The sequence below is a fragment of the Eublepharis macularius genome, chromosome 12 (genome assembly GCF_028583425.1).
Source record: "Eublepharis macularius isolate TG4126 chromosome 12, MPM_Emac_v1.0, whole genome shotgun sequence".
In the NCBI taxonomy this organism is placed as follows: Eukaryota; Metazoa; Chordata; class Lepidosauria; order Squamata; family Eublepharidae; genus Eublepharis; species Eublepharis macularius.
Genome location: NC_072801.1, coordinates 2,921,016 through 2,946,895, shown reverse-complemented (window position 1 = coordinate 2,946,895; position 25,880 = coordinate 2,921,016). Strand labels below are relative to the sequence as shown.

General features: G+C 49.4%; 1 protein-coding gene across 1 annotated transcript; it reads left to right on the top strand.

The window, feature by feature from the left end:
* Positions 1–48: 48 nt before the first annotated feature.
* On the top strand, positions 49–25,512 carry CHTF18 (chromosome transmission fidelity factor 18). The gene is made up of 22 exons (XM_054993489.1): positions 49–258; positions 848–1,114; positions 1,748–1,892; positions 2,303–2,492; positions 2,636–2,725; positions 3,601–3,653; positions 5,130–5,277; positions 5,743–5,958; positions 6,655–6,752; positions 8,703–8,826; positions 9,756–9,901; positions 10,042–10,135; positions 10,257–10,355; positions 10,553–10,683; positions 11,001–11,169; positions 11,605–11,829; positions 13,182–13,331; positions 13,565–13,695; positions 22,018–22,162; positions 23,659–23,784; positions 24,706–24,763; positions 25,299–25,512. The coding sequence occupies exons 1-22, from the start codon at positions 168–170 to the stop codon at positions 25,433–25,435; spliced, it is 3,033 nt and encodes a 1,010-aa protein (XP_054849464.1). The 5' UTR covers positions 49–167; the 3' UTR covers positions 25,436–25,512.
* The last annotated feature ends 368 nt before the right edge of the window (positions 25,513–25,880 follow it).

The window sequence follows — 25,880 nt, the reverse complement described above, 5'->3', positions numbered from 1 at the left end:
GCCCGCCCCGTAGAGCGCGCTGGTTTGCAAAAAGAGTGAAAAGGTCCGCCGGTTCGTTGCTGCAGGTTGTAGTTGCAAGGCGAGCAAGCAGCCGTTGCTGATTATTTTTCCCCCTCTTGTATTTTTGCGCCCTCCTCTCTCTGCATCGCAGACAAACGAGAGCGCCGATGGAAGAAGAGGAGGCCGAGCTCTACGGCGTCGAAGATGAGTTCGACGAGCAGTTCGCAGACGAGATGGAAGTCCTGGCCGAGCTGGAAGGTGAGAGGCGGGCGGGGCCCCCCGGCCTGAGAGGCGGGCTCCAGAAGCGGCAGGCGCGTTCCAGAGATTTGACAGTATTGCTCTTAATAATAATAATAATACACTCGTATTTACAGCACTGCTTGACTCGTAGAGTAGTTTCCTTCGGGAGTTCCCTGGCACAAGCTGTAGCGACGGCACTGGCAGTCTCCTTTGGAAGAGATTAGGCAGCTGCATGGAGGAAGGGCAGTCAGTGGCTGTTAGCCACAGCCGCTCCATGTGCACAGGCAGTGCACGTTTGAAAATGCAAACGCGGAGGGAGCGAAGGCTTCCGCCCTGCGGTTTGTTGACAGTCTCTCCTCCGGCGCCCAACCTGGGCAGCTCAGGCAAGATCTCAGAAGCTAAGCAGGGGTGGCCTTGGAATAGTGGTTGGATGGGACACTGCCAGGGAGGACCAGGGTTGCTGTGCAGCGGCTGGCAGCGGCAAATCACTTCTGTTAGTCTCGTGCCTTGAAGACCCCGGCAGGAGTGGCCATAAGCCGGCTATGGCTTGACAGCACTTTCCACCCCCACCACAGCAGTCACTTTCTTTCCTCCCTCTTTCCTCCAGAGAAAGGACCTCCAGCACCATCCTATAAAATCTCTGAATTCCGAAAACACAAGAGAACATTTGAAGAGGCTCTTGCAGCAGGGGATCTGGTGAAGGCCTCCAGTGCTCCATGCCAGGAAAAGGACTCCAGTGCTCCATGCCAGGAAAAGGCCTCCCCCAGGGAGAGTTTGGACGATGCCCATCTGGAGCTAGAAGTTCTCTCCGCGTTCAGCAGGACTGAGGACAGCTCTGGGGCTCTGCTCCCCCAGGAGGCTGAGGGGACTCAGAGTAGGTTTGCAAACCTGTGCTTCTGGGAGGCTTAATCCAGAAAAAAAGGGGGGGGCATTCGCTTCCCTTCTCTCACTCACCTCTTGAGTATGGTTGGATGAGTCCAGGTGTAGTTCTCTTGGCGCCTAAAAAGTAGAAACGGATTGTGTCAGAAGTTGTTCTGAGTGTGGCTGCATCAGCCCAAGTGGGCTATGGATCACAAAGGTTTACGCTGCAGAGAATATGCTGCAGCAGCAACCAGCCAACAGACACTTCAGTAGAAAGAGCGTCTCTCTGCCACCTTCTTCCCCAGTACTTTGGATGCTTTTTCAGACATGTCCAAGACACCAAAGTAATACCCTGAAAAAAGTAGTCTCCAGGGTGCTTCCTATGGGGACTTCCTTTCCCAGCATGCACCTTTGCATCCAGGATGCTGCCAAAATGACAACGGGGGGAGTGGCTTGAAGGGGAAGACTCTGATTCTGTCGAAGAACTGTAGTTCTCCCTTTGGTGTTGAAGGGCAGCATTCCGAAGTTTGGACGCATGTTTTCCAGGCTCAGAAATTGCGATGAAAGAATTCCCCAATGGTTGGAAATTTGGTGTTATGCCTTCCCGTGGTACTGCTTGTAAAAGCTTTCCCCTTGACTCTGACAGCTCCGAGGCCAAAGCGACAGCGTCTCGAAGCCATGAAGAAGCTGGACTTTGGAACGGACGTGGGGACGGCCCTCGAAGACTTGCCAAAGGATGGAATTGCTTTGCCTCTTTCTCCAGGAGCCTGTTCGAAACACCAAGAAGCAAGGTGAGCCATCAGGGGAGGAGAATGCGGGGTGCTGATCTCTTGTTCTCTCCCCAGGCCACTCACAATCTTGGTGTTGGCTGCGCCAGCATTCTTGGGGAGTATTTATAGTTAAACACCCCAAATTAAACAAGTTGTGTGGGCCCAAGAGGCTTTACTGGCTCCTGGACAGTACTCTGCCGAGCTGGAGAGCGTCTAGTGCCTGTGCAGTTCTTAGAGGCTTTCTAAGGACCTTGGGTTGGGCCCCATCCTGTGTTGCAGGGACAGATTAGAGCAGCCTGGCGAATAAATTCACAGGCTTCCTTTGCCCGAAGTCTAAATCACTGCCAGAATGTCTTACAAAACTGAAGCCTGATCTGTTAACTCCAGCAGTGAGGCATTCTCCGTTTGCTTCTCTGGATTTTATCTTGAAGGACCCCGAGGCGCAAGATCCTGGACGTAAGTGACGTGCTTCCACTGCATGTGACGCCTCCAGAGGAGAACACCTCGAAGAGGGTCCTGAAGCGCCCACCCATCTTGGAGGACTACATCAACGTGACTTCAGCCGACGGCACCCGAGTCTTCATGGCCGTGAGGGAGGCTTGCTCTGGCAGGGCGACTGAGGTAGCGTCTGCTCGAGGAGGAGGCTCAGCTCTCCGAGGGCTTGCGGAGGCATCTCTTTTGGAGGCCACTTATTGCCCGAGTGTGGCTGGAAAGTGTTTGTGTACCAGCATCTAACAGTTGGACTTCCTTTCCGGTTTCTGCAGCCTTCCAGTTCTTTTGGGTGGAACGGACACAGGCCCCCTTGTTTATTGGGGGTGCCTTTCTCCTATCTCAAGGAGCAGGTGGCTGAAGAGGTACTGCTCTTTCCCTTCCCTGCTTGATGTTTGGTCCCCAAAACACACTTTTCCTTTTGGATCACCAAATCCACGCAGGGCCAAGCTTGAATGTTTGGGGGAGGGGCAGATTATGGAGTTTGGGCCTTTAATGGCAGCTGGTCCCAGCCCGGCGAGGTGGCCCCCTCTTCCTAGGGCCAAGGAAACGGGCAATTCTGCAGTGGGCTAACAAATTTCCAAAGGATGTGCTTGGAAAAAAACTGCGACTGAGGGGCTGGGAGCGCTCTACTGTTCCTGCCTCTTGCGTGTAGGGAAGGGAAGCCCAAGGGAGGAGCGGCTGGTATGTTTAGGGCTGTTTGGGGGGGGGGGGAGTACAGGACTGACACCAAGAAAGTATCCTTGGCACAATGCATAATGTGTGGTACTCAGTTCCACAAAACAGTCTCTAGCCTACATGGCCTAGATTAAACAGGATTAAACAGATTCCTTCAGGAGAGGCCCCTCCACAAGTGTGAGCTGTGATGGCTGAACGAAATCGCATTCTGAGTCTGTCTCTCTGAGTGGCAGGGGGGGGGCACGGTTGCCTGCCCACCCTGGTTGTGAGCCCTCCTGGGGGAGCTGCCTGACCCTTGTCAGAAGCAGAACTCTAGGCCTGGAGGACCTTTCGTGGGTCTGATCCAGCAGGTCTTCAGTGCAGGTTAGTCATATTCTTCTTCCCCCTCTTTCAAGTAGGCAACTGTGGAGGGAATGTAGAGGAGATTCCGTCTAGGATGACCCAAATGGAAGGCTCTGTGCGTGCGTGCGTGTGAGAGAGAGAGAGAGAGACAGAGACTGTTGTCTAATCCATCCCTTGTTGAGCATCTTGTTCTTGGTTGTGCTCTGTTTTTGTGTTCCAGCGCCGGAGACACGTTCTTGAGACCTCACGACAGCTGACAGAGCTCTTGGACAGGTGGGCCTCTCAGAGTCCTGCTGCTGGAGAATGACTTCTGGCCCGCCGTGCTTTCCTTCCCCTTCGCCCAGACAGCTGGTGGGCGGGCTCTGGGGTGCAGGGGGATGTTGGCTGGTCCTCCGCTGGGTTATATGCTTGGGCCGAAAAGGCTCTGACCCTAGGCAGGGTTGTGAGTGTGCCGCAGGCTGCAGAAACCTGACAGAATTCTGAGAATTTTGCTTTGATGTAGACGACCCAGTTTCTAAACCTGTGAACATGTACTTTTCTTTTTTAAATTTTAATAATTTTATTAATGTTAACAGCTATCATCAAACAAAACAACAATATACTCAAATTAAAACCAAAGATTGATACAAATGTGAACATGTACTTTAGATTGTTTTGGACAACCTCTGTTGAAGCCCAGAAGCCAAAGAGGAGACGAAACGTGATTTCCACAGTTTGAGGCTGGCACGTTTGTGCCCTGCATAGGCCTCCTAGTCTCTCAAGCCCCAAGTAAATTGTGGAAGTTAAATGCAATTGCCCTTAATGCACGTAATTTGGACATGGTGCAGAACAGGGATTTTCTTGCTGCAGAGTTTCTGTTGAGTGGTGGGCCTGCACATCCCAGGAAAGAGCCAGAGGCTTATGGGCCACTGAACCCGCTCTTCTCTCCATGTCTCTCTCTTCCAGGGACTTGTCACGTGCCATTTGAGAGCTTTCAGTCCTGTGGTGGTCTGAATTGACTGACAGCAACATGCCAGTGTGGTTGGAGGGGCACTAGTGAAGCTTCTAGAGGGGTAGCAAAAAAAAAGAGTGTGTGTCTTGTGGCTCCTTAAAGACTACGCTTGGAGATGAGCGCCTCTCTTGCTCAGTCCGTAAAATGCAAACTGCCAGCTGTTCTGAATTGACAGTAGAGGCTCAAAGCGGTCCACGGATTCCTTAGGGGAAAGGATCCGCAGAGTAGCCAGAGGCTGGGTCATGGTCTCAGTCTAGGCGTGTAGCCGCTGGTTCAGCTGGCAAGGCTTTCTCTGCTTAGCTCTGGGCCAAAACATCCTGTGGAGGAGGACATCTGATTGAGCCTGGAGCCTGCAAAGCGTTACACGCGCAGGCGTCGGTAAGGCTCAGTAGCTGGAATACAAGCCGCTAGCCTGGCGTTTTGTGGTTGCTGAGCTGCCTCCTCATGGGCCCGACATTTGTGCCATTCCCAGTGGGTGGGAAAGAGCCCAGGGGACTGGTGGTCCGGCATCTGTCCTTGTGAGGACGGGAGCTGGCTGCCCTGCGGTCTGGCAGGTTGGCAGCAGCATCACCTGGAGCCTTCAGCTAAGGCCCCGGGTTCTGTGCATATCTCTGTGTAAAGTTCCAAAATACATTAAGACATTTGTGACAGTTCTCTTTGGTGGCTTTTGAGTTTCTGCCCCAGTCAGTTTGTGAAAGACCTTCTCCTTGGCCAGGGTGGTTGCAGTGACAAAATGGCACAACTCCTCTTTTTCGCAGCTGTCTCGAAGATGAGAGAACCCAGCCTGCGACTGCAGAGTCCAGGGAAGAAGGTGATGGCGTGGCGGAAGAGGATGAGCTGACTCGGGGGTCCCTGTGGGTGGACCACTTCACTCCCAAGCACTATGTGGAATTACTCAGTGATGATGTAAGCACCTTTGGCCAGCAGCTGTTTCTGTGTGTGCACAACCGTAGCTTCACACAAGGACAGAAAGAGCAACTGACAGCCCAAGATTTATGGAGAGAGTCTGCTGTTTTTTCTTTTAAAAGTTTCTAGTCTGTATAGCTGCAAAATCAGCTCTAAAATGTGCAGGCAGCATGTGATGGAATTTCTGAAACAATCGGGGATTCCATGATGTCAAGGAGAAGAGGTGGGGCAGGGAGCTTGCTGCCTTTCCCCAGGAGACCAGTACTTCTCTGTTCTGTGCCGTTCTTGGAACACAGTTTGCCATGCAACTTGTCAAGCTCGGTGAAAATTGGTAATTTGTCTTCTGCAAGTCCGTATAAAATAGTTAGACTAATTTCTAGTTGGAATGGCTGTGCAGGATTTTGCCAACCAATTTGTTTGTCAGTGAGTTTTGCCTCCAGCTTAACCTCCATCTCTGGCTCCCAGTACACAAACCGCTGCCTTCTGAAGTGGCTCAAGCTGTGGGACGTGGTTGTGTTCGGGAAGGAGAAGCCTGCCAAGAAGGCCAAGCCGAGCGTGGAGGCCCACCCACCCTCCAAATACCCCAAAGAGCGGCAGGGCATGTGGAAGAAGAGCAAAGCCCAAGTGACAGAGGAGGCCCTGGAGGCGGAGTTGGACCAGCACAACCGACCCAAATTCAAGGTGAAGGAGATTGCTTTGAGATCACAGGGCAGGGAACTCTGTACCCAGTGGGCCTTGTGTATGTTTGATCTTGCTTGGTGCTAGTCTAACCGACTTCTCACAAGGTTGTTGTGAGGATAAAATTGGGAAGGGAAAACTGCATATGCCACTCTGTGCTGCTTGGAGGAAGGGAAAGAGAAAAATGTGATGCAGATAAAATATAGCAGCGTTTGAGTCCAGTAGCACCTTAAAGACCAGTACGTTTTTCAGGGTGTACAAGCTTATGAAAATCTTGTTGGGCTTTAAGGTGCGACTGGACTCAAAATATTTCTGTTCTGCTGCAGCCGCACATGACTGCCCAACTGAAACAAAGATATAATAGAGTTGTTCAAAGGTGTGCCTGTGTACCCTTGTTAAGGCAGGCTGTTGTTATGCCCACTTGGAAGAGGTTTCTGGCCTCGACATGCTCTGGGGAGGTCCTAGCAGCAGAAATAAGTTCTGCGCAGTTGTATGGGGGGGTTTCTTCCCAAGTAAGCATGCGTAGGAAAGCATCCCTGCTGCAGAGTTCAGGGGAGGTCGGAATTCACACCAAAACAGAGATTTGCCTGTCCACACCCAAGCGAGAGAGTCTGTTCTAGGAATGAAGAAGCAGGAACGGCTGCTGCTTGTCTGTCTCTGAGGCCCTGGGAGTTTGCCTTTCTGTCATCCTTTCTGCAGGTTGCCCTGCTGTGTGGCCCCCCTGGCTTGGGCAAGACCACCCTGGCACACATCATAGCGAAGCACGCTGGATACAGTGTGGTGGAGATGAATGCCAGGTGAGCTGGCAGGAGGCGCTGAGGGCCTTTCTCTTGATTCATTCTCTTCCGCCATTCTGCTTAGGTGTTTGGGAGTCCGCATTACTGCTGCAAGGCTTAGAAAGCCCCAATTTCTAGCATGATGCACTGGATGCAGCATTGGGTTCGGATGTGCAAGATAAACCAGAATATTTATTTATTTATTTATTTTATTCGATTTATACCCCGCCCTCCCCACAGATGGACTCAGGGCGGCTAACAACATTTTAAAAATACATTTAAAGTCACAAAAACATAAAATCAATAATAATTTTTTAAAAGTCATTAAAATAGTCCAGGAGCAGGCTATATAAACAAATATTGGGGAGTCCGTATACGGGCATAGCAGATGGCCGAGGGCAGCCCCAGAAGAAGTGGTGGTCTTAGATGGAAGAAGGAGGACACCCGCTGGCACTCAGCCGAAGGCCTGGCGGAACATCTCCGTTTTACAGGCCCTGCGAAACTGTTAATTTGTCCTGCAGGGCCCGGATCTCCAGCGGGAGAGCGTTCCACCAAGCCCGGGCCAGGGCAGAAAAAGCTCTGTCAAGCCAGTTGTCCAGCACCCTGCCTCACGAAGTGGCCAGCCACTTGCTCCCAAAAGATCTACAGAGCGTGACATGGAAGCTCACGTTTCCACCTTTTCGTTGCCCCGTCTAGTAGTGCTATTCAGAGAACTGTGTGATCATGGAGGTTACATTTAGTTATTGTGGCTTACTAGTCATCAATGGCCCTCTCCTCTGTTAGTTTGTCTAATCACCTTTTAAAGTTGTCTAAATTAGCGGTGGCTAATTCTACAAAGCTAATCAATCCTTGAGTGAAGAAGTGCATCTTTTTGTTTGTCTAGCATTACGAGTTCAAATCTCTGCCGAGTTCCACAGTTGGGCTTTTGGGGCCATTCCCGCAGTTTGTAAAATGGTTATGACAACGAGGTAACCCACAACGAGGTAACCCACAACGAGGTAACCCTAGCCTCCACCCTGCAGGACTGAAATGAGGAGCCGATAATATTACAGCAAATATCCACAGTTTGGAGAATGTCACTATACCTTTAGGAATGTCACCAATTCCAGTTTTATTTTGTTAACAGCCAGAAACAACAATAAATTTCTTCGTGTTTATGCACACCCGTTAATGGTGACTGTTGGATGCTGGTATATGCCTTGAATTTTCAGATATACACCAACATTCATTTGGAATTACCCATGTTCTCATGCCTATGTCAAAGAGTTCTCCAGATTTAACCATTTGTGACTGCCTGAAAGAGATATTTTAAAAACGAAAGAATTCAATAAGGTCTTTTTAAAAAAAAATCATACTATTAAACAATAGAGTAGGATGAGGAGGTCATTTACAGTGCAATCCCAAGAAGAGTTACTGCAGTCTAAGCCAGTTGATTTCAATGAGCTTAGACTGGAGTAACTCTATTTAGGATTGCACCGTTAGTCCAAGACTCTCGTTCCATCAGCCTGGCAGAATTCACCACAAACCAGCCTCTTCCCCAACAGACATTTATTTATTTAGGAGGGTGTTTCTGTGTCATCTCTTCAGAGTCCTAATCAAAGCACTTACAATTTTAAAAAACACAATATTAAAAAAAAGACATCCAAAAAAGTGATTGGACATCAGCAGCATAAAAAGTATCCATAAAACAGAAGCAGATCATTAAAAAGATGATAAAACTCCTAGTTAAAAGCCCTGATAAAAATATGTGTTTTGGCCTAGAAAGAAAGTGAGGTAGGAGCCAGTTTGGAGGGCTGATTGATAAGTAAAGTTTATGCTCCAAAATAACAGAAAATCTTGTCACCAACAGATTTATTATGGCATGTATGAATTCTGAGCCATGTATGAAGTATAAGGGGAATATTTTCCTCCCCACCCACCCACCCCCTACAAAGAAAGACAAACTTTCTAAACCCAACATTTTTGTTTCAGTGATGACCGTAACCCAGAGGTCTTCAAAACCCGGATTGAAGCTGCCACCCAAATGAAGTCTGTGCTGGGAGCCAACGAGAGGCCGAACTGCCTAATCGTTGATGAGATTGATGGCGCTCCAACAGTAAGAGGGTCTGTCTGGTTGATGGGGAACTCCCCCCACCCCATCTTCTCAGGGCTTGCATACCTGTGCCAGGAGAGCAGGAAAAATCTTATACTTTGACTCATATCTGCCATCTCTGTACTCTCTGAGCCCCCAAAAGAGAAGAATATTACCTGTAGGTGCAGCTGGTAACTACCGTGGAACTCCAGAACACTAAAGATTTGTGCCAATAGCCTGCACAGTTTTAAATACATCTTAGGTGTCATATGGGCTAGAAATGTACCTGTTTTTTTTTAAAGTATGAAAACTGAGATTAGCAGGTTGTGCTTTTGTATATGCATACCTTGTATATGCGTCCCAAGAATATAATTGCCAGATAGATCGCAGTAATGCTTTGCGTCAAAACAAGAATTCTTTCTTCCATAATGGCAAAACTATTCAGCGGGAGGAAAAGTAGGAGAAGCCACAGGAATTAAATTCAGGAACAAGCTGTTTGAGGTCTACATCAACACCCCACCCCATTTTTCTCTGTCTCATAATACTAAAACTAGGGCCCACTCCAAAGAAGCCAACTGTTTTGCCTTGAATAGCTTGCCAAAAAGAAATATGTGCTGTTGTAAACACATAGTTATCGTACAGAATTCAATGCCACGCGTCATGGAGGCAGCCATTAGCTTCAAGAGAGGTTGGGCAAATTAATGAATGCTCAATCGTCTCAAATTCTGTTAGCAGACTAAATAAATAGGACCCCTGTGTGTAGGACTGGAATACCAGATGCAGGGGACAAGAAATTGCAGGGTGGGGATGGGTTGGCTGTTTTTTTGTCCTGCTTGCGAGTATGCAACAAACACAGCCCTGTTTGGAAAGAGGATGCTAGACTAGGTGGACTGGTGGATGTGATCCAGGAGGGCCCTCTTGATACCCCAGTGGGCTCTCCTCCTGTGGCCCAGGCGTCTGTCAATGTGCTGCTGAACATCGTCAACCGGAAGGGTGCTGAGGCAGAATCCGAAGGTGCCTCCAGAGGGGCAAGCGGGAAGAAGAGGCGGCAGGAGGGCAGCCTTCTTTTGCGACCCATCGTCTGCATTTGCAATGACCAGTAAGAGGCTCCATCTGGGGAAGAAAATTTGTGTTTGGGGGGGGGGGTCGCTCCCAGCTTTTGCAGATCCCTCTCCGTTGTTGCCTCCCAAGGCCCACCTTTCTCACCTCTCACCCACCTGATCTCTCTCCGTTTCCTAGGTATGTTCCTTCATTGCGGCAGCTGCGGCAGCAGGCGTTCCTTCTGCACTTCCCCTCAACAGCCCCATCCAGGCTAGTCCAGAGGCTGCAGGAGGTGAATTCCCGTCTCTCCCCGCCCAGCTCCCAGTGACTAATTGAGTAGTGTGACTCCTGTAGGCTTCCTGGCACGGCTACACAGGCAGCGGCTGCAAAGAGGGTTAACTTCTGTGTTTCAGATTGCCATCCAGCAAGGCATGAAAGCTGACACCGGGGCACTGATGGCGTTGTGCGAAAAGGCAGAGAATGACATTCGCTCTTGTATCAACACTCTGCAGGTATGTAGGCGCGCGAGCCACCGGAGAAATGCCAAACCCGTAAACGCTGCTATCTCATTGTGCTGCACGTGCCGCCTCTCGGGGTCTTGATGAATGTACTCCTAATTAAAGGGATTCCATCCCCTTCTCCTCTGTTGTCCCCCTCAGACCGTAAGACACACTCAGATTCCCCTCTACCACCCCCCCCCACCCCCCAGTTTCTCCACAGTCGAGGCCAGAAAGAGCTGAGTGTGCGGATGGTGCAGACCGTGACGGTTGGCTTGAAAGACCAGAACAAAGGGCTGTTTTCCATCTGGCAGGAGATTTTCCAGCTCCCAAAGATGCAACGGTGAGAGGGGACCTGGAACGACACATTTGGAAAACCCCTTCCAGGCTAACAGAGTGGAGGTGATTTCAAGCTGCCTCCAAAAAGAGCATTTCAGCGCACCCAGCGGCGCAGCCTCAATCGGAAGTCCCTTTTGCAGTGGGCTACACTAGAGGGGCGCTCCCTTCTCTTGGGCTGTTTGACTTGGGGTTGTGTTTATTGGTCTCCATTCCAGCCAGCCCCATTGACTGCCCTCTGGTTCTCGATTGCGGTTCCCTTTCTGCGTGTGCGTGCTTTCTTTTTCTTGACTTCTGACAAATATCTCCTTTTCCTTCCCTAAGGCACAGGATAGGGATGGACCCATTGCATCCGGTCCCCGTTCTCACGAGAGGCGGGGACGACCTGTTTGGCCCGAACACGACCCAGACCTCCCTTAATGCTGCTGCCCAAAGATTCTACCACATCCTGCATCTCAGCACGTCCTGTGGAGAACACGAAAAACTTACCCAGGTATTTGATTCAGTGGCAGGTCTCGGTTTCAAATGGCTATCCAGAACTGGCTAGCTCGATAGATTTTTTCGTCTGCCTTCTCTTCCGGCCCTTGAACTTGCTGCCATAGCTGTTCTGCTCCCAGCGCTTTCCTCTGGCCGAAGAAGCCCTCTGCTGAGGCACTGGTGCCAATGAAAATACAGGTTTAAAAAACAAGACTACACCCTGAATGTGCCTTGCTCCATTTTTCAAAAGCTGACCCACATGGAGGAGTTCTACAGAGAGTTGTTCAGGGTCTGAATGAAAACCTCACGGCTGGGAGTTGCCAGGAGGGCATCTGCCAGCACAGCAGCTGAGGGCGAAGAGGGCCAGGGCTGGTGTGTCCAAGAGGGCACCTCCGGCCGTTTTAGCAGAGCCCAAGCAGTTGATCGCCCCTTGCCTTCATTTCCCTTGCAGGGCTTGCATGATAACTTCATGAACATGAAGATGAAGGATTCCAGTTTCGGCTCCGTCTGCCTGGCCCTGGAGTGGCTGGGCTTCTCTGATATGGTGAACAGGATCGTGATGCACAGGCAGAACTTCCAGCTCTTGCGATATCTGCCCTTCCTCCCCGTGGCTTTTCACGTGCTCTTCGCTGCGTCCAACGTACCCAGGCTGCAATACCCCAATAGCCAGACTGAGGCATGTATGAGGAGTGGTCCAGGGGTGGGGGAGGACTGCGCCTGATGCTTTCTTGTGGTCCCCCCTGGAACGAGGCAAGTGGCGTTCTCAGTTGGTCACAGACCTGCCCTCCTCGTCCCCATTTGCTGCTTTTAGACTCCTGTCCTGGTCTATGTCCCCTTATAAGATGCCCTGAAGCAAGTCAGACCAGGCAGTGCTCCATCCAGCTCAGTAGTGGCCCTGCAGAGTCTTGGACATAGAAAAGTCTTACTCATCCTGTGCTACCTGAGATCCTTTAACTGGAGTTATCGGGGACCTGAAACAGGCACCTCCAGCATTCAGTGCATTCAGCAAGAGATGCTCTCTATCTTCAAAACGTCTTTGGCTACCCACTTGCTTACTGCCAAGATCCCCTCTTGGGTGGTGTTATTAGTCAAACTGACCCCTCATGTCTGCTGCAGAAGTTGTGCAGCTTGTTGATGTTCTATAGCACCGTAAGAAAAAAATGCTGGAGCCACATCACTCACCAGTCCTAACTGCTTTGCTTATGGTAGCTAAAAAGGCAAATGTGGTTCTGGACTGCATCAACAGAAGCATAGTGTCCAGATCATGAGAAGTGACAGTATTGCTCTACTCTGCTCGAGTTAGACCTCGTCTAGAGTATCGTGTTCAGTTTTGGGCACTACAATTTAAGAAGGGTATAGACAAGCTGGAACGTGCCCAGAGGAGGGCAACGAAGATGGTGAGGGGTCTGGAGACCAAGTCCTATGAGGAAAGGTTGAAGGAGCTTGAAATGTTTAGCCTGGAGAGGAGACGACTGAGAGGTGATAGGATAGCCCTCTTCAAGTATTTGAAGGGCTGCAATATAGAGGATGGTGCGGAGTTGCCCCAGAAGGTCGGACCAGAACCAACAGCTTGAAATTAAATCAAAAGAGCTTTTGGCTAAACATTAGGAAGAATTTCCTGACAGTAAGAGTGGTTCCTCAGTGGAACAGGCTTCCTCAGGAGGTGGTGGGCTCTCTGAAGGTTTTTAAGCAGAGGCTAGATGGCCATTTGACAGCAATGCTGATTCTGTGAACCTGGGCAGGTCATGAGGGGGAGGGCAGAATGGATTACATCAGGGCTTAGTTCTCATGGTGGCCCTTCTTACATGCCCAGGGTAATGCTGATCGCCACCTTGGGGTCAGGTAGCAATTTTCCACAGGCCAATTTGGCTAGGAATCCTGGAGGTGTTTTGTCATCTTCTGGGCATGGAGCAGGGGTCACGGGGGTAGTGGGAGGGGGGGTAGTTGTGAACTTGCATTGTGCGGGAGGGTTGGACTAGATGACCCTAGAGGTCCCTTCCAACCCTACGATTCTATGATTCTGTCCAGGCGCTGGTTAAACTGACCCAGGTGCAGAACCTCGTTGCTTCCATGATGTCTGGGATCACGCCAAACGCCCGCAGCCGTGTAGGGCCTCAGTCTCTTGTGCTCGAGGCTCTTGGCCTCCTCTTGGACATTCTCTCTCCCAAACTGAGACCGGTAAGGAAGCCTCCTTTTCTTGCTCCTCTGTTATTTCCTGTCCGGTGAGGGGCCTGACGCTGTGCACGGTGATGGGTAGCTTAGCCGGTGGCTCCGCGTTTGCCGGGGTAGATGAAAAGGCCGTGGCAGAGAGCCTGTTCTCTGAAGTGCGTTGCTAAGAGGTGAGGAGTTCTGCAGCAGTGGGAGTGAGAGAGGAGATTCTTGCCAACGCCCTGCGCTGTTCGTGATTGCAGGTGAACACTCAGCTGTACAGCCAGAAAGAGAAGCAGCGCTTGTCTGACTTGATCGGCACCATGCTGGCGTACAACCTCACCTACCACCAGGAGCGGACCCCCGATGGGCAGTATGTCTACAGGCTGGACCCGTGAGTCAATCTTGCATTTTTATTCTGCCTTTCCTCCATGGAGCAAAAGGTGGGGTAGGTGGTGACCTTTCCCAGGTTTGCTGCAGCTTTGTTCCAAACCACTAGCCAGTCCCTCTGCAGCTTTCCAACAGGCAGTGCCCCCACCCCCACCCCCGGGGCTTTCAAGCGCATCTTCCCAGTTAGAAGGAACTATAAACTCACGTTTAAAGAGAGAGAATTCATGTTCTGAGAAACAGGATTTTGCACCGCACAGTGCGTTCTGTTCCTCTTTGTGGGATTGTGGCCTGTGGACAGCCATGCTCACTGCCCCGTGATCTGTTACTGGTCAGTTGGACAAGAGAGTTTCTTCCAAGCTACAGTCTCCTTATAGAGTTTGAGGGGGTTGTAAAATACATATATGTATATTGTTGAGATTTATTTATATATAGTCCCATCTTTCTCACAGAGACCCAAGGTGGATTATACAGTGTAGGTGAAATACAGTATAATCAACCACTGGGACATTCGGTGAGGAAAGTACAGTAATAAACAGTTAGGACATAACAATGAACAGATACAATAGGATACAGTAGCACAGAATTTGAAAACAAGCATAAAGCAGAGCACAGAGATGAAATCTTTCTAAAACAAAGGATAGCTAATTTACATGGCAAGTTTACCAGCGTGGAAACTCCCTAGTAGGCACATGTCTACATCAGTAGACCGTACCCAACAGAGTAGCATATAGTCCCTGCCCCTACCAAGGCATCTGTCTGGGCTACTTCTTACAACACAGCCCTGTAATCTGGGTAGAAAGCCCTCCTGAATAATTCCGTTTTGCATAGTTTGAAGACAGCTGGGAGAGGGGAGCTTTCCTGACCTCCTCAGGCAGGCCGTTCCACAAGGTGGGGGCTACCACAGAGAAAGCACATGTGTGGGCCGCTGTTGAGTTTGCCCAGCCTATCTGCAGAAGGGCTTGTTCTGATGAGCAAAGCTGCCATGGCAGAACATGGAGGGGGGGGGGCATTGCACAGAGGAGAATATCTGCCTTTTAATTTATTTACTTCGGACAGCTCTGAAGTTAGCCCCAGTTCATCTTTGTTGCAACCCCATTGTGTTTTTGAAAAAAATAGCAGTGGTGGGGGAACCTTACTAAATATCTGATAATCAAGAGAAAAGAGCAAGAGTCCAGTAGCACCTATACGACTAACAAAATGTGTGGTAGGGTATGAGCTTTCGTGAGCCACTTCTTCAGATACAACTAGAATGTGAGTCCATCTGTCCTTATATCTTGGAGAGTGGAGTGATCGCAGATGCTGAATGACAATAGTTGGTGAATGACAATAGCAGGCGTGATTGAATAGGGTGGGTTATGCAGAGGGCTAGTGGATGTGGAGAAATCAGCATTGGCAATGAAACAGGAAGCCTCTGTCTCGATTCAGTCCAGGTGGATGCATTGTCTTGAGCTTCATTCCCAGTTGCAATTAAGCAATCTCTCTTTCCAATCTCCCTTTGAAGTTCCTCTGTGGGATAATTGCTACTTTTAGGTCAGGAGAGAAAAGAAATTCAAGCATTCAGCTAAGCTCTTTTATGTCTAACTTGAACAAAATTTTCTGGAAATGCTTGAGATCTCTCTTGCCACTCCCATCCCTAGCAAGTGGTGAGCTGACAGTGAACTCACCAATTTCTGACCAGTTCTCCTCCCCTTATTTCCTCCCCAGTTGTTTTATCAGGTTTGATCTCCTTTGACCAATCTGTCTTGTATCTTCCTTTGTGGGTGCGCATGGGTGCACGTGCGCATTTTAAATTCTTTTTGCGGAATTTGTAGGTACTTTTGGACTGTGCACCCATTTCCCTTCCTCTATGTTCAGCTCTGCAAAAGCTTTAACGCAGAGGTGTGGAACTCACTTGTTATGACGGTTGGATCTGACATAAATGTCACTTCGTTGGGCCAGGCTGGGCCATCTGTACCATTAAAATCTACTGCCAGGTACCCACAATATAAACTTTCTAAAGGACATAGGCAAACCCAATTAATGATATTACTTTTTACTCAAAATACAAACACTCTGACAGTATTTCCAGTCTTTGATAACCAGCACCTCTTGCTCTGAACTCTTACATCAAATGTGGAGTAGAAGTCTGTGCTGTAGCAATTTTGAGTATGCTGTTCAGGTGTGTCTCTGTAAGCTGAGTCTGTACTTTTGATTTATTCGTTACAGAAAAGAGTTGTTCACAGGTGTACATTGTCCCAAACATAGACAGAATTTTAGAAGCAAAAGCTTTGAGTTGGGGGCAATTCAGACCCCCCCAAATGGTAAAATTTGCTAATGCTAACTTAAGAAAGCTTCTCTGCAGATCAGCTCTTTTCATCTGAAGCTCCTCTGAAACGTCATGGACACCCACAGAAAACGGATTATGGAAAACTCCCAAATCTCTGTGGTGGTTTCTGAAGGCAGGAAACCTTTCTTGGAATTCATTTTTTGAGTTCAGAAATTTTCCTCCTGTTCTTTTATATGGATATATGATCAGATTACATGATGGGGAAAGTGTGCCAAATTATTTTTTTGAAGTTGCTTTTCCCCAAAAAGCTTTATCTCAAAGGCACGAATGCTGTCATAAAATTCTCATAATTTTGCCTGCATCTTTGTGTCGAGGCAGTTCAGGTGTTCTGTAATATCCACCATAATAGTGTTTTACTGCAGTGCACAGAGTTTCCTGATGTAAAATGCAATGAAAATTGAAAAAAAACGGCTTTTTTTCAGCTGGAACACGGTGGAACGGAGTTCCGGAACCTCTTGAAAATGGTCACATGGCTGGTGGCCCTCAGCAGCGCAGAGGGCAATCTCAACCCCCCTCTGTCTGGAGATCAGGGGGTGGGGCCACCAGCCATGTGACTATTTTCTCCAAGGGCAACCCACTGAGTTCCACCACCTCTTTCCCCAGAAAACAAGCCCTGGAAAAACTTGATGGTGTGGGTTTGCAGCTACCAATTTTTCTCTTGAGTTCTGCAGTAATTCCACTTTCCCTCCCACCGTCTGTGGTGCTCTTTTCTGTGGCCAGATTCCCACTTTTGCCCCGTTGGCACTCACGTTATCCAGAGCTCCTACCATGTTCTTGAAGATGTCGTCACCTGTGGTTGTGTCGTTCATTGGAACTGTTTCTAGAAATTCTTCTGCAACAGGCATCTTTTTATCAACTACATGAATAAAAATTGCAAGGTGTGCTAAATCAGCATCATCTCTGCTTTCATCTTTGAAGGGAGGTTTGACGCTTGACAGCTCATTCCCTGGAAGTCTCGTTGGTCTCCAAGGTGCTACTGGACCCAAATCTTGCTTTTCTACTCCAGACCGGCATGGATGGCTGCCCACCTGAAACTTGTTTCTTAAGAGCCTTATATTTGCAAAGGCCTGCTGCTGATTTGGGCAGACTTGTCCTGCAGCTATTTGAAGGAGAAGCGGAGAAGATGAGGGGAGAGAATCTGCAGAAATGCTTCACTCTTTCCTCGCCTGCCTTTCCTCCACTCCGGATAACTTCTCCACTGATGGGGTTCAAACCCTGTGCTTTTTCACTCATACACCATGTCGCACCACGGTGGCTGGTGACATTCGAGGCGGAGTCTGGGGACAGGGTGTCAGCCAGCAATGCTGCCTCTGTTTGCTGCTTCCCTGTCCCTTTGCTCACATGGTAGCCCCACCTGGTTCAGTGGATTTCAGACCCAAGTTAAACGCTATACAGAAAAACATTCCTTCAAAGTAACTTTCGAGGGAGGGAATGGGGCCTTTGTACGTGTGCGGTGTGCGCCCCCCCCCCCCCCGTCTGAGGGGGTGCAGGTAGGGGCTCTACCAGGGTCTGGGAAACAAAGACCCGGATACCACCACCACCACCACCCAGTCTTTGCCCTCAGGCCAGCCACTCTCTTCAAGCCCAGCCCACCTCAGGGGGTGGTTGTTGTGTGGCTAAAAGGTGGGGCCGTGTGTGGCCCTCCAGTCCCACTGGAGAAAGGGCAAGCGAAGAAGCAGCAGGTGGATCGAGTCTTTGAGGGGGGAAAGGAGCCGTGTCAGCCTTGTCTCCCCTGCTCTGGGCCACTTGCACCCGCACCTGCCTGGCTTCTGCCAGTGAACAGTGGCACAAACCAAGCACGGAGGGAGCCCAGAAGGGAATCAGCTCACCATGCCTGCCGTGGGCACCACAGCGCTTCGGGTGAGGCTTCGGGGTGCCACTTTTGGACGGGGCCAGGCGTACTTCTGGGAAACAGGGAAGCAAGTGAAGGTGATGGCAGAGGAGCCAGACAGCAGCTCGTGACTGAGCAAGGGGGCCCTGGGTGACCAAAGGGCAGGCGGACCACGGGCTTGGCTTTCTGCCCCGGGGCTGCTTCGATGCCAGGAACGGGGAGCAGCATCTGAGGGGCAGGAGCTTCCTCCACCCCAAGAGCTCCTGACATGCTTCCTCACCTGAGCCTTGGGGCCCCAAATGGCCCGGTAAAGGGCTCTTTCTTGCCCCCGACGCCCCTCCTTTCACTCAGCAGTGCTTGTTAAGGCACGTGCAGTCACGTCCCAGAGCAGCCTCTAGCCCCCCTGCCTTTCTCTTCAGTGACAAAAGCCCTGGAAGGGTTGGATCTGGCCCACGGGCCATGGGTTTGTCACCCCTGCTTTAATGAATGGAGGAGAGGACTTGAAAAGCAGCTGGTCACCTATAGCCATTTTAAAAAATCACCTTTAGGTGACTGGGAGGGGGAATTCACAGATCAATCAGCCTGTCTCCAAATGACTAGCACAGGTCTGGCCGGGGCTTTTATTCCAGGAAAAGAGGTGGTGGAACTCAGTGGGTTGCCAGCACAGGGAGCAACCCTTTGCGGGAGGTGGTGCCCCTGGTACCACATGCGCAGTTTTTTAAAGTTTAAATTGCCCTTGGCGAAAATGGTCACATGGCCGGTGACCCCGCCCCCTGATCTCCAGGCAGGGGGGAGTTTAAACTCCCCCCTGCCTGGAGATCAGGGGGCGGGGCCACCGGCCATGTGACCATTTTCGAGAGGTGCCGGAACTCCGTTCCACTGCGTTCCCGCTGAAAAAAAGCCCTGGGTCTGGCAAGAATTACGGAACGGTTGTGGGCTTATGGTTTGGTGCTTGTTTATAAGATTGGCCTCATAGTGTCAACATTACACTGGTGATTTTCTCCGACCCTATTACAGCCTGTGAATTAAGCCACAGTGAACCTGTTTCCTAGCCTGCTGGCCCACATACCCTTGTGGAAATCATTTTCGAGGTAATGATAATAACTGTGCTTATATACCACTCTTCTAGACAGATGAGTGCCTCACCCAGAGCGGTGAACAAGTCAGTGTTATTGTTATCCCCACAATCCAGCTGGGGAGCTGGGGCTGAGAGGAGTGGCTCACCCAAGACCACCTGCAGAGCTCAGGGCAGTAGTGGGATTCGAACCAGCAGGGTGCTGATTCGCAGCTGAACCACTTAACCACTGTGCTGGCTGGCTAAACAGGAGAACAAGGACCCAGCCCTTCCCTCTTTGATCTTAGAAATGTTTCCCTTCCTCGTTGCCTGGAGGAGCCATTCAGTTTCTCGCCTGCCGCAGGGGACCTGCCAGCCACGGTTTCTGCTTAAAAGCTCTGTCCAAAGCTTGACAAGAGACTCCTGCAGAGCACTTGGGGCTTTTTGACTGGGAGGCGGCGCGACCTGCTTTCTAGTCCTGGATTTGCGCATCTGGGTTCCTCTGTGCCTCTCCTCTCCCTGTGGCATTTATTCATTTAAAAAGCCATCTGTTCTGCAAGATCATGCCCAAGGTTAATAGCTGCTGAAATGTCCTTTCGATCCAAATCCCTCGCGTTCATCCAGAGGGCTTAGCGGTGCCTGTCTGGCTTCTTCCTCTTCTTCTGTTTTTGAATACGTATCGGTTCTCTCTCTGAGTTTGCTCCCGCCCTCTGTGCTGTTCCTGATCTGCCTCTTTCCAGGAATCACATTAACGTGGCAGAGACCTCTCCTTTCCTCTCAGCCCCCTTGGAGAGGTGTTCCCTCCGGAAGGGAACAACCCAAAGGACTTTCTGCCTTGGGCTCCCTCTCTGTTGTACTTGAGCCCTGAGCCCGCCTAGACTAGCGTCTGCTCCTCAGTCCGATGAAAGGCGGGACAGCAGGTGCCCCTGAGGGCTTTTGCCAACGAGGGGCGAAGAATCTGGAGGTGGTTCTGGTTTCCTTTCCGCTGGCAGAATGCTAGGCTGCCTCTTGGGCCACAGCTCCTATGTTCCAAGCCCGCTGCCAAGAGACTTTGTTCATCACGGACTGGGGGGTGCCGTTGGCCATTGCTCTGCTGCTCCTGGGCTTGATATATCTCTTTATCTACTTGCCAGCCAGTCTCCGGCAATCCTTGGTGGAGGATGTGGTGAGGAATTTAACGGAGAAGCGGGGTTACAACAGCGGGGACTTGGTCAAGCAGTGACGGTCTTCCAGGTGTTGGCTCCCTTGCCCTGTGGATGCTGAGGTTCACCCCTTGTCACCTCACATCACAAATTATTTGGCAGCGGTGGATGCTCATGTAGCTACGAAGACTTGATCTCAGGTTGGAAAGAGACCTGTTTCCATGCGAAAATCTCAGGCGCAATTTCTATGAGCTGGTCACCTGCCACGGAGACCGTTTGTTGATCCTCCAGCTGACCAAACCTCTACATGTCTCTTCAGATCTCCTGAAATGCTTTTGCCTCTCATCTGTCCCCAAGTCCGTCTTGCTAACTCCAGGAGGAAAGAGGAGGCGCAACATCCGGACACTTCATCAAAGGCCGAAGTTGGCACCATGTGGGAACTCATCTTTGCGTGCTTGCAAAGTTGCTGAGAGGGGCAGGAATAGCTTGAACATTTGCCTGTGGGAAAGCTTCTGCCTTGAAGGTCAAAGGATGGCGCTGAGAAAAGCTGGCAAGGCGGCTTGTGCAGTAGCTCTGCTTTGGTAGACTCCCACTTTTCAAAGCTTTCTAGTGCAGTGGCAAATGCACAGGTTGTGCTTCACAACAACACCCAGGGACCCAAGGGCCGTGCTTCCAGGTCACCCCCCTATGTGAAACAGCAAAAGATGCCGAGTGATGGAATTAATCTGTTTTTTTTCCTAAAGAAGTTTTAATTTATTTGCTTTTGAATCCAGTGGTTGCATTTAATCTGTACGACGGACAGGCGCGCCTACAAAAGTTAATTTTTGTCTTGTTAATGTCTTTCCCATTTTGTTTCAGCTCCAATTTGAAATTCCACATTTAAAATGATAGTCGTTTCTTGCTGGAAGTTTTGTGTTTAAAACTTGAATGACAAGTGGGAGCTTTTTGCAAATTTCCTTCCTCACCTGCATGGCACGTCCTGTAGTTGGGAGCTGCTGCAACCGTGGAGATGTTCTCTCTTGATTCTCGCTTGCTGTTTGCTTGGAGCTGCTAAGGAGCAATAAAGCTACAGTGTGTACCCCGGTAGTTTGCGAGCGTCTCAGTTCCCCTGGCAGTGCACTTACTGGACTCCTTCCTGTTCTCTCGCGTTCAGTTCTGAAACTCTTTTTCAAATTTATAACAGGGCTTATGGCATAGTCTACACTAGGCTGCACAAACTCAGGAGTTTCTGTTCCCCATCTCAAAGAAACAGGCACTCTTGTCACTTTGCAAACAGGTATTTCACTGAATTGTCGGTTTTGTATACCTGGAGTGCGCCTCCTATCTTTGCTCCCTGACATGCTACAGAACTCACTCAAACATTCCAACTTCTGGTGATGAAGCTGTTGGCAATAGTGTGTTAGCTAGTGATGGTAGCTCCATGCAGGGAGAAGTGAAAAGTCAGTTTGATTGAGGTTGTCTGTCATACACAGAAACTGGTCATTTGTGGTGCAAGGGTGTAAGAAGTTCATGTTTCACATTTTGCCAAAACCTTGGCTAATTTTTTTTTTTTGTAATTATTGTTATTCACCAGCGTGGTGTAATGGTTACAGTGTCAGACTAAGATGGGGAGAGCCAGGTTCAAATCCCCCGCACTGCCATGGAAGCTTTGCCGGGTGACCTTAGGCCAGTCACATTCAGCCTGTTCGGCCTCACAGGGTTGTTGTAAGGATAAAATGGAGGAGAGGAGAATGATACAAGCCACTTTGGGGGAAATATAACTTTCTATCATCTATGCAACAGGAGACAATTCATCTGAAGCCCTCAAACTTCATAAAGTTACTGAGTTTGCAAAGAAAAAAAGTAGCATGTCCTCCTTTGAAACATACGCTACTGAATTAGTATATTTTTATATTGGAGCACGTAGGTTATTTTGAGCGTGTTTTTGTGATGATTTTTTTTTTATACCCTTGCCCTGGATCTGCAAACCCTAGAAATGTGGAAGAAATCTGTCGATTCCCAGACCTTCCTGCTCGGAAGCAGCTGACTTACCAGGCCAAGCAACTCATTGCCAGAGAAATAGAACTGGAAAAAATGAGGCGGGCGGAAGCCATGCTGCAGGCGCGCAACTCCAGCCAGGTAGGGGCTCAGCGGTTCTTGCATGGCTAAGTGGAGAGTTTAGAAGCAAAGAAATGGAGAGTGAGCCCCTGGAGAGGGACAAGATTACACCAGTGAGGGGGAATGCATTCTTCCCCTCCTTTCAGAAACAGGCCCATGCATTCGAATGAATTCTAAGCTCCTTCCTTGTGACCGGCAGGAATTTCAAGCACAATCAGTATGGAGACTGACCCCAAGTCTAAGATCATCTCACTCAGATCACCTTGAGAGCATCTTTTAAGCAGCGGTGTGGGGCAACCCCCCCCCCCCCCCGTCTCTCCCTGGCCCGCCAACCTAATTAAAGCCACTCACCTCCTGCCTGCCAAACAGCCTTTTTACAACCCTGACTATCAAATGGCATTTGGGGAGATCCTGATTTTCTTTAGGGAGTGCAATCAATAATACCAGAATTCCCCAGGAAAACAGCTTGCCTGTTGCCAGGGCTTTTTTCCTGGGAAAAGAGGTGGTGGAACTCAGTGGGTTGCCCTCGGAGAAAATGGTCACATGGCTGGTGGCCCCGCCCCCTGATCTCCAGACAGAGGGGAGTTGAGAGTGCCCTCCGTGCTGCTCTGTCTGGAGATCAGGGGGCGGGGCCACCAGCCATGTGACCATTTTCAAGAGGTTCCGGAACTCCGTTCCCCCGCGTTCCCCCTGAAAAAAAGCCCTGCCTGTTGCCAAAGATACGCCCCTCCCTCCTGCGAATAGGGGCTACGAGGAGACCCTGCCCCAAGTGGCCTGAGTTCTGGGCCAGATTCCTGATTCCATGCTTGCTTAGAGAGGCTAACTGTAATAACAGGTTTTGTATGGAACAGTTTCGCAGCATTAACTGTGGTTAATGCAAAGAGCAAAACCCAGACTTGTTAGGCACAGCTAGCTCAGCTGTCTCTCTAAGATGCAACCCCTCCTCCCCCCTGCACACCTTTGGCACAGCAAGAATACCCTGGAAGCTGACCTGCACTCTGCTCTCCACAAGAGGGCAGCATTTCCCAGCTCAAGGCCGGATCTTTAAACCTCCTGCTATTAGGTGTGGGAGAGGCCATAGTTTTATATACTCTGGTTCCTTTCTGGGAAGTTCAGTCCCCTTGTGGTCAGGGGCACTTGTTTCCTAGTTAAGTAGGCTGAGAACTGAAGCTTTAATCGGCTTAAAATAGGCTGGCTAGAAAGGGAATCGCAGAGGGCTCGTGGAAAAATAGCCCATCCTGTGGTCAGATCGGCTAGGAAATGTGCCTGGAGAGCCTCAGCTTCCCTGTGGGCCTTCCTAGGGGTCATTTTGGGGTCTCCTTTAGTTTTGTTCAGTTAACAGAAAGCAGTAGAACCATTTCAAAAATTAAATTTTAGAAAAACTATTAATCTGCTTAATGGTGCGTGGATGTATCTTTATATGCTCGTGTTTCGGCTTGTGTTTTGTGCTAAACCAGGGAATAGTAACCTCATATCCTCTGTGGGGGTTCTATCGGCATCTTTCTCCCTCCCCATAGGAGTTGGTTGTGGGTTTGCTGGCAAAAGAAAGAGACGAGAAGCCGAGTGCCGAGTCCACGTCCAGAGTGTGGAACCATAAGCAACAGCTGGACGAGATTGTGAAGAGAGCCAAGGTGGAGGAGAAGGTGAGGAACTCTCCGGAGCGGGAGGGCGACACCCCTGCAGTGTCATGATGATCCAGGGCCAGCGATCCTATAGCAAGACGATGTTTCTCTTGTACAGACTGTGGGCTGTTAATAGTGCCCTTCTGCCATGGTGTGCCGAATATGTGGGTAGCTTTTCTCTTCTTTGAAGGGTTTTCGAGGTCATGGCAGAGGCAGGAGACTGGGTCCTCGTGCCAGAGAAGGATTGAAATAAATGGGCTCTTTTCCAGGCTGCAAAACAACTGCTGACCTCCTGCTGCAGCTCTGCCATCCCAACTTTGGTCCTTGCAAATGATAAAAACTGTTCCTAAGCCAGCTGGATCTCTTGGCAGCCGTAATCCCCTCTGAGGGAAATCACTTTAATGGGGCAGGGGCGGCAAGCCTGCTGCTCTGACAGATGCAGGATAAAACTTGCAGATCTAAGATATGTTTGGATTTCATTTAAATCAGGTTTTCAGTATTTTTTTTTTAAAAAATCAAGTGTGTTAAATGTTTCTTAAAACTTGAGTAATACAAACTTGCTCATCCCCAGTTTAATTTTTGAACTGTTCCAGGCAAAACAAAAGGGGGGGGGGCTGCCCAGACTCTGCTCTCCCAGATGTTCAAAGGCTCCAGGCACCATCAATTCATATGGGTATGATGAAGCTTGAGAATCAGTGCCAGCCTGTTTGAGGCCACGTGCACAAGTGACGCCACGACTCGTGGAGGGAATTGAGCAGAGCTTCCTTGAACTGTGTGGGGAGGAAACACCCCTGGGTGGGAAAGTTACAGCCTGTCTCTAATCCACTGTTTGGTATACAACTAGGAACCCACAAAAGCAAGCAGAGACCAAGATTTTGCCCTCAAGCCAAAAAATGTGTTCACTCCTTTATCATCCCCTCTTCGTGGCTTCTGTTTCCACAGCCAGAAACCGATTTCTTTGGCCGTGTAATTGTCAAGAAGAAAGCATCTCCTTTAACAGGTATGTGTGTTTGGCTGGTGGATAAGATTGTTTGTTTGTGCGTGTGCGTGCGTGCGTGCGTGTGTGTGTGGCCACTTTCAAGGATCCCACAGGTGTAGGACCCACTTTGCAGAATGACCGAGTTAGCTGGGAATAAATTTAGAGCTTCTCTAACTCTTCGGGGAACAAGTTTTCTTGTTGGCTGACAGCCTGGACAATTACACAGAATAGTTACTGATATAGAATAGAGAGTCTTAGAGCTTGCAAGAGGTATTTTTGGCTTTAAAATAGTTAATTGCATATAGTGCTATGCTATTTCCTTACAATATAAGAAATGGTTATTAAAAACACAGCCATCAGCTCACCAGCCCTGCGATTTGGAATCTTGTGCCCAAATTGAGAACAGTTATCTAGCACCACTTGGTTACAAACCTGCTAACGGATGTGTCCGTATCATTAAGGCCAGCCTCTCGGCCCTGAGCCATTCTTTCTCCCGGTTCTCATTCTGTACTATGGACGTTCCCCCATTTTTAACATTTTCTGCTCCTTCCGGCAGCCAGCCAGGCACCTGAGAAAAGCACAACTGAAAAACATGTTGGGAGGGCTGTCGGACAGAGCGACGTCTGGTTCCGGTTTAATGAAGGTGTATCCAACGCTGTGCGGAGAAATATTTACATTAAGGATTTGCTGTAGCGATTAGAAACTCAGATGTGTATATGCATCCCGCCCATTAAAAAGCCTCAGATCTTTTGGCACTGTGTTGGATGATAATCTTGCTATCTTTTGTATCTAATACTTTTTTGTAAAAATAAATAAATTTTGAAAAATACACGTTGTGTTGCTTTCTTTATTTCATTTATAAACATGTAAATGTTCCTTGGCATTTTTTTAACTGCAAAATTGTAGATCCTACAAGATACAAAAAAAAAGTATTTAAAACCATTGAATTTTTTTTATAAAATTCTTGAATTCCTTTCCCGCAAAAAAAAAGAAAAAAAGAGAGAAGAGAGACAGAAGAGGTTTACATGAAAGAATGATTTTGAAACTACAAGGATCGTTAAAACTCACACTGCATCATTTCCTGTTGCTGATTCTTCCATCAAACAATAGATAACTGGCAGTACCAAGGCAGAGGGCT

Bases quoted from the DNA above. Each gene is read 5' to 3' on its own strand.
- CHTF18 (XM_054993489.1), top strand. From the start codon at position 168: ATGGAAGAAGAGGAGGCCGAGCTCTACGGCGTCGAAGATGAGTTCGAC. The intron at 5,278-5,742 runs GTAAGCACCTTT...TCTGGCTCCCAG, and splicing joins TGGAATTACTCAGTGATGAT to TACACAAACCGCTGCCTTCT. The intron at 22,163-23,658 runs GTAGGGGCTCAG...CCCTCCCCATAG, and splicing joins AGGCGCGCAACTCCAGCCAG to GAGTTGGTTGTGGGTTTGCT.